General features: G+C 47.5%; 1 protein-coding gene across 3 annotated transcripts in view; it reads left to right on the top strand.

The window, feature by feature from the left end:
• Positions 1 to 9,939, top strand: part of ANAPC4 (anaphase promoting complex subunit 4) — a 34,092-nt gene extending 24,153 nt beyond the window's left edge. For 2 of the 3 annotated variants that reach the window (XM_028506387.2, XM_036019499.1), the window contains 9 exons: positions 1,338 to 1,431; positions 5,093 to 5,190; positions 6,015 to 6,076; positions 6,156 to 6,194; positions 6,293 to 6,394; positions 7,194 to 7,268; positions 8,223 to 8,396; positions 9,070 to 9,193; positions 9,587 to 9,939. In XM_028506387.2, coding sequence (XP_028362188.1) covers positions 1,338 to 1,431; positions 5,093 to 5,190; positions 6,015 to 6,076; positions 6,156 to 6,194; positions 6,293 to 6,394; positions 7,194 to 7,268; positions 8,223 to 8,396; positions 9,070 to 9,193; positions 9,587 to 9,814 — 996 coding nt within the window. In that variant the 3' untranslated portion in view covers positions 9,815 to 9,939. The remainder of the gene's footprint in view (positions 1 to 1,337; positions 1,432 to 5,092; positions 5,191 to 6,014; positions 6,077 to 6,155; positions 6,195 to 6,292; positions 6,395 to 7,193; positions 7,269 to 8,222; positions 8,397 to 9,069; positions 9,194 to 9,586) is intronic. The other variant, XM_036019495.1, reaches the window with a different exon arrangement.
• The last annotated feature ends 1,945 nt before the right edge of the window (positions 9,940 to 11,884 follow it).

Consider the following 11,884-nt stretch of genomic DNA (forward strand, 5'->3'; position numbering starts at 1 on the left):
GAGAAGTGTTTTAATAGCGTAGTAGATAATTGTGGGTATCTTTGATGCTGCACCAAATCCTGACAAGTGATAGCATCCTGAAGGCTAGTTTCAGTGTGGGCTCGAAATTGCATCAGTGGCCTTTTCATCCTCTGGCACGTTGGAATCCATTCACCATCCTCGCTGCATCTGGATGGGCCGGTGTCCCGGGCCTGGGGTTGTAATGCCACGGACTGGCCCCTGGGAAAGGCGGGCTCACCGAGTGCTGCAGACTCGAGTTTGCTGTCGACACCTTCCTTCGAGAAGGGTCTGAAGGTCAGGGTCTGCCCCTGCTGTCACCAGTGCTGACGGCCCTTAGGTGCTGAGAAGCTGTCAGGCACCTGTGGCAGATACAGGTTTTTCAGAATTGTAATTTTTGTGTACATGTTTACATTTTATCATTGGCAACCAATGCTGGTGGTGGTTTTGCTTAAAGTGACAGACCTACCTTATTTGTTTTCAAGAAAATATCTGCCGAATGAATACCCAAGAGTAAATAATCACAGTTTTTCTGCCAGTCATTCTTTCATGTGAAAATGGGATTTCATGAACCACAGAACCTCCTGGCTTGAGTCACAGCTGCATTTTCATAGATGCTTCCCCTCATGACATCCCTACGCTTTGGTGTGCAGTGAGTGCGTTACGTGTGCCGCCCAGCCTCACCACAATGCGTGCTGAGAATGGCTAAGCTCTAGTAAAATGGGTGATTTCGGTAGCGCCCCCAGAGATCAGTGAGACTGGAGTGTGTGGTGAAAGGAGGACAGTGGCTGCTGGTACGTTTTGGTGCCACTACTGTGACCCTCGTGACGGTGCCAGAGATTTCCCCGCCTGTGCCTATGACTGTCAGTGTAGATGTCGTCTCGGTGCAAAGGGCAAGTGACGTCTTGCCCAAGACTGGCATTACCGTGAAAGTAGCATTGGTCTCAGGAGCCCCCGAAACTGTCTGGGGACTCCCCGGAGCTCATGGACTACGTGTCGAGAACCGCTGCTGTAGAGGAGGCAGACAGTTGATTCTGTTCAGATCAACTTACAGACGAACATGCACAGGCCTAGAGCACGCTTCCTGAGAATGGGACTCAACATTCAGCTTATGGTCTCTGTATGTACAGCATTCTGACCTTCTAGTGGTTGGCAGTTTCTTTAGCTGCTTGGCACTTAGCAAATTTTGGTCACCTCACTTAGAATAACAGCAGTTCCCTTTCCAAGAGGGATTGGCAGTAAAACTAACTTATTAAATAGAATGATGGTAAATATAAACAGTTTTTGAAGCCTGACGTCTTTTGTTTCCTGCATTTACATTTTCGATCCTGCATTTCTAGTACTTGAAAGACGAAGATGACGATCTTGTGTCGCCCCCTAACACAGAGGGAAACCAGTGGTATGACTTCCTTCAGAACAGCAGCCACCTGAAAGGTATTTCCCAGGCCAAGTAGATTTTGGCCAGTACGTTTATCTGTCTGAGACCCGTACAGCATCTAACAGTCTTGCTGAACACTTATCCGGGTGCTTTAGCTTTATCTTCTGTGTGCATTTTATTGGAGTAAAGAAACAGCAAAATAACAAGTCGTATACAACATGACCGTGATCAGAAAACACTCTGATATTAACTGCAGCGTGGTAAGATTGCTTACTCATAAGTATTACATTGTTTGCTTTGTACCGTATTAAAAAAATAGGATATTGCAAAGAAAACCGAGAGCCTAGCAGTCAGAAAAGCCTGTTTGCCAGTTCCAATTTGTTAACTCCTGAGAGCATGGAGATGCATCGGTGTGTTCTCCTGAGGTGCTGGCTTTTTTGGTTACTCGTTATGCCTTTCGTTTCCTAGGATTGTAAAATGTTCAAGTGGTAAAACTTTACCTATCCAGCATTATTAGAGATGCAACACAAAATAGCAACCATTGTGTAGGTCAGAACTTCACCGCTTTGGATGACAGTATTGTCACAGCATTTGTTTGCTTTCTTCAACAGTAACCTGACCATAGTTCAGCTATTTCTTAGGATCCTTAGGGTAAGAGCCACACACATGTATCATCTCCTTCAGTCCTCACAAGAAGCTGTGGGAGGTACTTCCCACCCTCGTTTTAGTAGTGGGGAAACTGAAGGTTAGAGAAGACCAGGCTCACACAGCTCACAGCGAGAGATGCAGCTAGGATTCTGCTGACCTCGGAGCCTGGGCTTCAGCTGGACTCTGCAGTAGCGTCTGTCACCGTGATCCGGTGGTGGTTATCCAAACGCCTGAGGGTGGGAGGGAAGGGAAGGACTTCTCTGAGGCCCAGAACTTTGCTGATTGCTCTTTCATTTTAACCCTAGAAGTCCAAGTTGTTGTTTAGGGCAGCACATGCAGGGTGGGACAAAAGTAGTTCGCAGCTGTTCACAGGGAAAATAATGCAATAACTAATAAATAATACAAGAAAAAAGTCTGTTTTGCATGCTCACAACCGTCAACCTACTTTTGTCCCACTCTGTATTTTGTATTGCTTGAGAGTCTTAAGATCAGCAGAGAGGTGTATTAGTGTGAGTTAGCTATTGAATGGAGGGAGACTAAAAGTACAGCTGACTCAGCTCATGTACTGTGCTTAACCAGGATGCTCAAGGAGTAAGGAAGGTGCCTGAGGAGGGTCGATGGCAGTGTGCCAGGAGTGGTGGCACGGGACCATGTCACTGTGGTGGGCTAATCGCGATCCTGGGAACTTTTTGGTCTAAAAAGAGATCCTGTACCCTTGCTCCCCCACATCTTCTGTGGCTGAATGGGAAGGCCTAATCTTGGCCACAGGCCTCAAGTCGATCAAAGATTCACTTCAGATCTCTTAAATGCTTAAGGTTTTGTTAGTGTGTGAGTTCAGACAAGCTCACTAATCTCTCAGCTTCTTAAGTCTAGGATGAAGTAATACCAACTGTCATAATGGAACTAGTAAGAAAACTTTAGCCCTGGCTGGTGTGGCTCAGTGGATTGAGCGCCATCCTGCAAACCAAATGGTCGCTGGTTCCATTCCCAGTTAGGGCACATGCCTGGGTTGCGGGCCAGGTCCCCAGTGGGGGGGGTGTGAGAAGCAACCACACGTGGATGTTTCTCTCCCTCTCTTTCTCCCTCCCTTCCCCTCTCTCTAAAAGTAAATAAATAAATCTTTTAAAAAAGGACTTTAAACTTCTAACACTTTGTAAAAATCAAAGGCTAAATACTGCATGCGTGTACTTTGTTAGGGCACATAGGAGAGTCAGCGTTGTGTAATGGGTCCAAGGCGGCGCTCTGGAAGCTGAGCCGCCTGAGCTCACTCTGCGACTCTGTAGGTGTGTGGCTGAGGGCCTCACCCCTTCGTGCCCCAGTTTTCTTATCTGAAGATGAGGATGGTGATAGTGCCCCCCTCGAAAAGCTGTTGTGAAGACTGAGTAATCTGGATAAAGTACTCAGAATAGTGCCTGGCACATGGCACATAAGCTGTCATTATACTACTAGCTGAGCTGTTTTTACTCAGGACACATCTGACACCAAAATTAGAGGGTGTTGTCCCTCACAGCGCCGGTTCTCACACCAAGTGGGTGTCCTACAGTTTAATTCTCACACTGACGACCTGGGTTAGCACCAACTCCATGGGCCTGAAGACTCAGTCCCACAAGACTGCCCCCCCTTCAGACTGTACGTGCACGTGCACTTGCCCAGGTTACCCCCATTTCTGCCCCACAACTCCCCCCCTTCAGCTTTCATAACTTGCTCAAATGGCTCGCAGAATTCAAACATACACTTAGGTTTACTGGTTTATTATAAAGGATACCACTGAGGAACAGCCCAGTGGCAAATAATGCACAGGGCCCAGGGTGGGGGAGGGGCGTGGAGCCCTCCCCGCTGCACTCCCCGCCCAGAGCCTCAGGGTGCTCGCCTGGCCCAGGCCCTCTGCACCCCGCTGTTCAGGGGATTCTGTGGGGTTTTCATTATGTGGTGTGACTGAATAAGCCATTGACCGTTGGTGATTGAACTTAACTCCAGCTCCTCCCCTTCCCCAATGCTGGGGGGTGGGGCTAAAGGTTCCAAGTTTCTCATCCCGGCTTGGTCGCTGTGCTGCCCAGCCCCACCCGGATGCCAGCTGGGGGCTGGCAAGCGGGCCCCTCAGAACAACAGGTGCCCCATCACCCTTGCCGCTCAGGAAATCCCGGGTTTTAGGAGGTCTGTGCCAGGGACCGGGGGCAGAGACCACGGTATCTTTCTGCAGTAGCACAGCCTCTGTCCCCTTACAATGTGGGGAGCTTACACTGTCACCGTGATTAACATTCATTTTGTCCCTCTTAGCGGGCACGTGAGCTGTTGTGGGGTGGGGAGCCCACAGGCCGCAATGGAAGAGGGCGTGCTCGGGTGGTGGACGGGGGCTCGATTTGTAGGTACTTAGTCATTTTCGTAGTGGGCAATTACCTAAGCCTCCCAGATTGCCTTTTTTTTGAATCTGTAAAATGGAGCATATGATGCTTGCTTTGTACAAGTGTTATAAGCAAAAGAAATAACAGATGTAAAAAGAACCTGGCATAGTTGGTGTCAGTAAAAGCGGAAGTGTATATTACTTTCTCCTGAAAAGGAGCCTTTTTGCAAGTAAAGAGCTCACTCTCACAGCACTAGTTCCTGTCCCCTGTGTGTGTTTTCAGTCCCCCACTCGTCCACAGTGGCCCTGGATCACTGCCACTGTGCTGCCGTGGCTAGGAACAGCACAGCCCGAACTCTGTCCTTTACACGCTGCAGGGCTCCCAGACCTTCCCCTCTTCTTACAGCCGGCAGAAGCACGCTGTCGGGTTTTGGTGGGAAAAATAGCATACAGGGCGATAAGCTGCTAGGACTCAGCTTGTGGTTGGGAGGGGTTGTTTTTGGCGGGCTGCCAGCAGCCGATGAAGAAAGGCGGAGGCCACAGTCGTCATCGTTGGTGGTGGTGAGATGTGGGTGGTGAGACGGTGTGAGGGGACCGTGGAGTGGCCAGGGAGAGTTCCACTGCCAGTCAGATAAGCCGGCTGGGCGGGAGGCCTCTCGTAGGAGAATGTTTTCTTCTAATCGTCTGGTTGACTGTAGCTTGTTTGTTTCTGTTCTTGTTTGAACCAGAAAGTCCTTTGCTGTTTCCTTATTACCCCCGAAAATCGCTGCACTTTGTGAAAAGGCGGATGGAGAACATCATTGACCAGTGCTTACAGAAGCCCGCAGTAAGTTCGAGGGCAGGCCTCCGTGCGGGCGCAGGGCGCCGGCAGTGTGTGGCTCACGCGTGTGCGTGGCCCCGGCTGTTGAGATGAGCCGTGTGGACATGCTGACATCCAACCGTTTTCTGCTAACACAGCTGGCCGCTTTATACGGTTCACCCTAACATTTCCTCTTACTACATGAATTAAAAAATAAAAAGATGATCGAAAGTGTTGGCATCGTTAGTATTTGTTCCAAGAACAAACTTACTGTAAATGTTCTTGGTCACAGAGCTGATGTATCTCTTGTTTGCTGCTAAGGAGGGATGGCGGGTGCTCTGGGACCCGAAGAGGTGGTGCTTACCGTGCTGTGTGCTTATCTCCAAGGTCCTTCCCAGCTCAGAACTGTCTCTCTCTCTTCCTCACTGTTACAACTGTCATTCAAGTTTCTTGTGTGAGCCCTGGCCGGTGTGGCTCATTTGGTTGGAGCATTGTGCTGTAACCGAAAGGTTATGGGTTCGATTCCTGGCCAGGCACATGTTTAGGTTGCAGGTTCCGTCCCCGGCCTGGGTGCACGTAATCCCCAGTGTGAGCGCGTATGGGAGGCAGCCAGTCGATGCGTCTCTCTTGCATCAGGGTTTCTCTTTCTCTCTCCCTTTCTCTCTAAAAGCAATGAAAAAATGTCCTCAGAGGAGGGTTAAAAACAAAAAACAAGTTTCTCATGTGACAGGTTTGATGATCTAGATGATTGTTTACTAGACTTAACCAGGAATGATGATTTACTTTCTGTAGAGTATTCATCTGTATTTATGTAAACGCTCTCATAATATTTTTAATCTTATTTTATTTAGGATGTAATTGGAAAATCAATGAATCAAGCAATCTGTATTCCATTGTATAAAGATACGAGAAGGTAATCCTGTTTGCCTTTTGGGTGGTATAATTCAGCAGCCAATTTGAAGTTTTCTTAAACTTTTTTTCTTTTGTTTCAGTGAGGACTCCGCGCGTAGGCTGTATAAATTCCCCTTCCTGTAAGTGTGCCCCCCCCCCACCCATCGTGGGACAGTGCGGCTCTGTTCTGTGCGTCGGCCGCTATGGGCCGTCTTTGACTTTGTTTTCTTTTCCTTAGGTGGAATAATAAGACTTCAAATCTACATTATCTTCTTTTCACTATTTTAGAAGATTCACTTTATAAAATGTGCATCCTGAGGAGACCTACTGACATTTCCCAGTAAGTGTTAGTCTGAAGTGTGAATCAGAAGGGATAAGACTTTACTCTCACTGACACAACCTACAGCTTCTCTTCCCTGCTTTTCCGGTTTGGGTTCAACTACCTTAGACTTCACGCTTGTCACTGAACGGTTCCTAGTCTTAGTTCTCGTGTCGTTAAGAGGATGGTGCCGAATCGGGAAGCTGTGTGATATCCTCTGCTTCTAGACTATCTAATGTTGTGCTGGCATGTCGCGGTTACATGTGGGAGTTTTTTTAGGCTTAGGAAAAGTCAAGAGCAGGAACTCGGGATTATGTCTCATGAATTTGGAGAAGTTCAAAACTGCGTTTCGGGTTCCTTATAGAAAGAACTTGTACCGCAGGTTAAGTGTGTCTTTCATTAACAAGGGGCCTCCCCTACATAAACTTTTGAGAATCCAGAGTAAAAGTTCTGAAAGAAAAATTCATACTCAGAATGCCATCAGTATCTTAGATGGTTTTAAATCTGAATTTCAAGGACATTTTCTGAGGCAAGATACAGCCAAAGCAAAATAATTTGGTTGTTCCAGATGTCCTTAATTTATAAGCTGTCGAGTTACTTCAGTGACTGTAAGAATTTAAACCAAGTTGAAATTTTGGTGTTAGGGTTACCTGTCTAGGTGTTTAAATTAGTTACCAGTGTTCCAGGGTGAGCATCATGGTGTTTTGGTCTGGGATTCGGGGTTGCGGTAAATGTCCTAACACCGGTGGTCCTGTTTTCAGGCATTTCGATTATTGGCTATCCAGCTTGTTCCACAGTCTCTCTTTTCTCTTTCTTCAAGATCTGTAAGTAACGGACTAATTGCCGTTAAATTTGGGAGCTTCACATATGCCACAACTGAGAAAGTGAGAAGAAGGTAATCCTTGAATTTTGTTTGAAGTGTATGTATATGTATATGCGTATGCATGTGTAGGTGTATATGTATTTGTGTGTATGTGTATACACGTGTGTACGTGTGTGTGCATGACAATACAAATTATGGGAACATGGCTGAACTGAGTTAAGTGACAGGTACCTACAAGGCCTTCCTCTCTTGCAACATGGGGGGCAGGCGTGGTCACATACCGTGCACTCACGGAATGAGTCGAACAGAACCTCACCGCCCAGCAGCAGGAGTGGATGCAGCGAGGTTTCCCTGAGACTCCTCTGCGTCCCCCGTGTGTTGATAAGAAAGGCGCGTGGTCCCGGGGCGCAGGGCTGCGGTTCTGGGGGTGAGCCGCAGCACTGGAGGCGGCGGTGCTCCTGGTGCGGTAGGGTTTTCATGGGGCAGAAAGGGCAGCGGTACCTGCGTCGTCCCTGAGCCTTTGAGGGGACGGAAGTGACACTACCGTGGGCTGCTCTTTTCTCCTTTACATGAGTATTTTGTAGCAACGTCTTTGAAGTTGTTGTGTCTTCATACGTAAATCTTATTGTCACTCTCAGTCTTGTTAACTCAAAATACACAAAAGGTGTAATTCATGGAACTTCCTCGGGCTTAAGGCCTGACCATTGACACTGAGAGCCAGCCTTACGGAGGTTTTCTGTTTTCATGTTTGCCTGTTTTTAGGGCCTGGTTATCTGTGGGAATAATCAGTACATCAGGCCACTGATTTTAGTAACTATGGAAATGATCCCTGAAAATACAGTTTTTCAGGTACCTGATTTTAGTGCAGATTAATGATATTTTTTAAATGTTATTACATAGAATGTCACTTGATTTTTTTTTTTTGTTACCAGTTTTTTTTCCACTTGGTACAAGGATGTTACGCGCCCAGTCTTGTCTCCATAGTTACGCCCATCCTTCATGTAACAAAGCCTGTTTCCATTGCAGCACCTACAGCTGCCTGGACGCACAGTTCTACGACGACGAGACTGTGACAGTGGTCCTTCGGGACGCTGTGGGGCGTGAAGGGAGGGACCGGCTCCTGGTCCAGTTGCCGCTGTCTTCAGTGTACAGCCGCGAGGACTGTGCCGAGTACCAGTTCACCGGGACGTACTCTGCGAGGTAACCCGCCCATTAGTTCAGGTTTCTGGCGTGTTAGCTAAGATGTTTTCTAACGTACGCTACGCATTCTAGTTCTTCAGGTATGCTAGCTAATAATCAGGGATAACTGTAAAGTTATTCGACCAGAAACACTATCTTTTATTTAAAAAGTTACTGGCTTCGACAGCTCTCCTGGTCCTTTGCTTTACAAGTAAATCAGTATTTGCCGGAACAAGATTGGGAATTATTTGGAGTGGAGAATGGGGCTTCGTTAGTTCTTTTTTCAAGAGGAGAGTTAAGCCCAGTTTGTAGCAGAATTAATTGTTTCAGGTCGCCGTTAGTGTCCCCTCCATAATTAGGGCCGCAGTACCCGAACGGGGGGCATGTGCCGTCTCCAAGGGAGGGCTTCAGCTGACTGAGACCTGGTGAGCAGGTCCCTCCTCTGGTTTAGAGATGGGTCTGCTTTCTCTGAAAGGGAATTAAAGAACCTCACTAAGATGATAGTCTGCCTATTTGTAATTGTAGTGTTTTCACAGAACATAGTACAACAGCTTTTTTATATAGTGGCTGGTAGAATTAGAGTGGAAGTGGGAATATTGCTAGAAATCGAACCCATGGTTGACTGGCACCACCCCTAGTGAACCAGGGAGAAAGTCCCCTTTTCATTCCCGGACTGGCTTTTCCTCCTCTCCAGGCTAGATGAGCAGCGCACTGCCATCCCTACACGGACCATGCATTTCGAGAAGCACTGGAGATTACTGGAAAGTATGAAAGCCCAGTATGTTGCTGGGAATGGCTTTCGCAAAGTGTCCTGTGTGGTAAGCATCTGCACGCTGTTTGCTGAGAGTTACAGGCGGACGTGACTCCGGGTCTGTGAGGTCCTTGCAGTGCGCGCATTGTGTGATGAATTGTGTTTATTGATTATGAGCTTGTTCGTCACCTTAGCTATTTAGTTCTCTTGTTCTGAGAAAGCTTACTAAGTAGTTAATAACAGTTTCAGATTTTGATTGTGAAATTGTTACTGTTGTGTGCGGAGATCCTTTATGCAGAGTAAAGGCTTCCGTTTAGTGATTTTGTTGTAAATTCATGGGAAAATAATTTTCCTGTAAAACCATTCTCTGTCTGAACTTCTGAGATCTAATTCCTTATATGTAATGTATTAGCTAAACCACTAAATTTAAACATTCTGCATTTGCCCTTTTTTCCTCCAGTTAAGCTCAAACCTCCGTCACGTGAGAGTGTTCGAGATGGACATAGACGACGAGTGGGAGCTGGACGAGTCCTCGGACGAGGACGAGGAGGCCGCCGCCAAGCCCGTGAAGATCAAGGAGGAGGTGCTGTCCGAGTCGGAGGCCGAGAACCCGAGTGCCGACGCCGCCGACCTGGCCCCAGAGATGGTCGTCAAAGTGGAGAAGCTGGACCCTGAGCTGGACCCCTAGTCTGGGTGTCACTGTGATGGGTGTCCTCATTGTGTCAGAGAGGACACAGGCGATGGTGGAAATGCCCCGAACCATTTTTCATTCCCTTTGTATAACAAGGAAATAAAGAGTAAATTTTGTTCTCACCCTGCTTCACCTTCTCTTGCTGGAACAGTCACCGTGATAGACTTCCTTTTTGCTGAAGTTCCTTTGTACATACTACTGTGTGCAGCACTAGTGTTTAAAGAAAGCATAAATAAATTGTGAAGAAAAAGGTAGGTGTCAGGAATCATTTCTATGTCAGGCAAAAAGTATGTTTAAATAGTCATTCACTGGACATTTTAATGAACCTGATGTTTTTAAAATGTAGACAGCATTTGTTCCTGTCTTCCACCTCCCTCTTTGAGTTTATTTCGGGTCTCCAGAACACTTTTGAGATTTTGTTTTCTTTTTTTTTAAACAATTTTTTTAGATTTTATTTATTTATTTTTAGAGAGGGAAGGGAGGGAGAAAGAGAGAGAGAAACATCAATGTGTGGTTGCTGGGGGCCGTGGCCTGCAACCCAGGCATGTGCCCTGACTGGGAATTGAACCTGCGATGCTTTGGTTCGCAGCCCACACTCAATCCACTGAGCTACGCCAGCCAGGGCGAGATTTTGTTTTCAAAATACACCGGTTCACCGTGATGCCAGGTAAACCAAAGACGGGCACTGCCCCTCTGGCCTGAGCAGCAGCAGCACTGCTTGGCAGCTGCAGGAGGGCCGCCTTGTGCTGTGTCGGAGCTCTGAACTCCTGGCGTCAGCAGGCGCCTGCGTGGGGCTTTCCTCCGTTCAGAACCGGTCAAGGGCGCTCGGGAAGGTGAGCAACGAGGGCCACGGAAACGCAGTTCGGCATTCCGTGCAGAGGAGCCGTTCTTGGTTTCCCAGTGCTCGTTCCAGAAGCGGAGGGGTGGTCTCGTGCGACTTCCTAAGAGTTTCCGTTTTCCATGTGCATCCCAGCACCAGCTCACTGGTGCACGAGGGGCTGCCTTTGGAAGCTTGAGAGTCTTTGGGCAGGGAGGTCTGCTGTGCCCAGGCCTGCGGGTAGCTGCAGGGCTGCCGTGTCCTCTGTCTGTCCCTCCACAGGCAGCCGTTGCACCGGGACTGGAGGCACGCCCCTGTGCACGCTCCAGGCACCTCGGCTGGTCTGATCTTCGTTGGTTTTGAGGGGAAAGGTGGTGAGAAGCCACTGCTGTGTGCATGAACTTGGAGTTGAGACCTATGACCTGCAGGAGACCAGACCGACTATGCTGAACTGCAGCCTTGCCCATAATAGGCCTTACACACGATGAACATGTAATTTTCAGAACTGCGTATCGGTCAGTGTTCACGGCGTAGTGCAGAATGTCTTAAATTAGCTGTTGTGAGTGAGAAAGGTGAACTGTCAGGCGACGTCACGGAGAAACTGCAGGTTGCCGTGGGTATGTGGAGGGTTGTAGAGCGCGTTGCAGAAGCTGACCGCACAACATGTAAGTAACTTCTGTGGATTTGGGGGACAGATAACTGTAGCTTGTTCTTAGAATGAGTTCCAATTTCACAACCATTAACTAGTTCTTTATTAGACAGCAACCTGCCCGTGTGACTTCAGCATTACATGTATAGAGGTTTCCTGGTATGTGCACGTTTGCTGTTTGTAGCTCCAGCTTGGAGATAAATAAGAAACGAGACCCCCAGGTTCTGCCCTTATCCCGGACCAGGGATCAGAAACGGTTCTGTTGGTGCACCTGGCTAATGCCCAGCTTCCTTTTAACACCGAGCATGAAATTAATAATGTGAGTGAACTGTTCCTAATTATTGGAGGATAGTTTTTTCACTAATGGTTTTAATGTATATGATACGTAAACTCCTTTGGAACTGGCTTTGTATTATAGCAAAGTGCTAAAGTGTAAATCGATACTGGAATCTGTTTAAGTTTTAATAAGTACAGGGGACATAATTTTATCATTGTATCCTTAGATGTGTGAGATCGTTTCTCCACCCCTAGAAACCTTGCTTTTAATGTTTGGAGCCCATTCAATTGTTAGAGAGTATATCGAGTGTATTTAGCAGCAGGT

This window comes from Phyllostomus discolor, chromosome 1 (genome assembly GCF_004126475.2).
Source record: "Phyllostomus discolor isolate MPI-MPIP mPhyDis1 chromosome 1, mPhyDis1.pri.v3, whole genome shotgun sequence".
In the NCBI taxonomy this organism is placed as follows: domain Eukaryota; kingdom Metazoa; phylum Chordata; class Mammalia; order Chiroptera; family Phyllostomidae; genus Phyllostomus; species Phyllostomus discolor.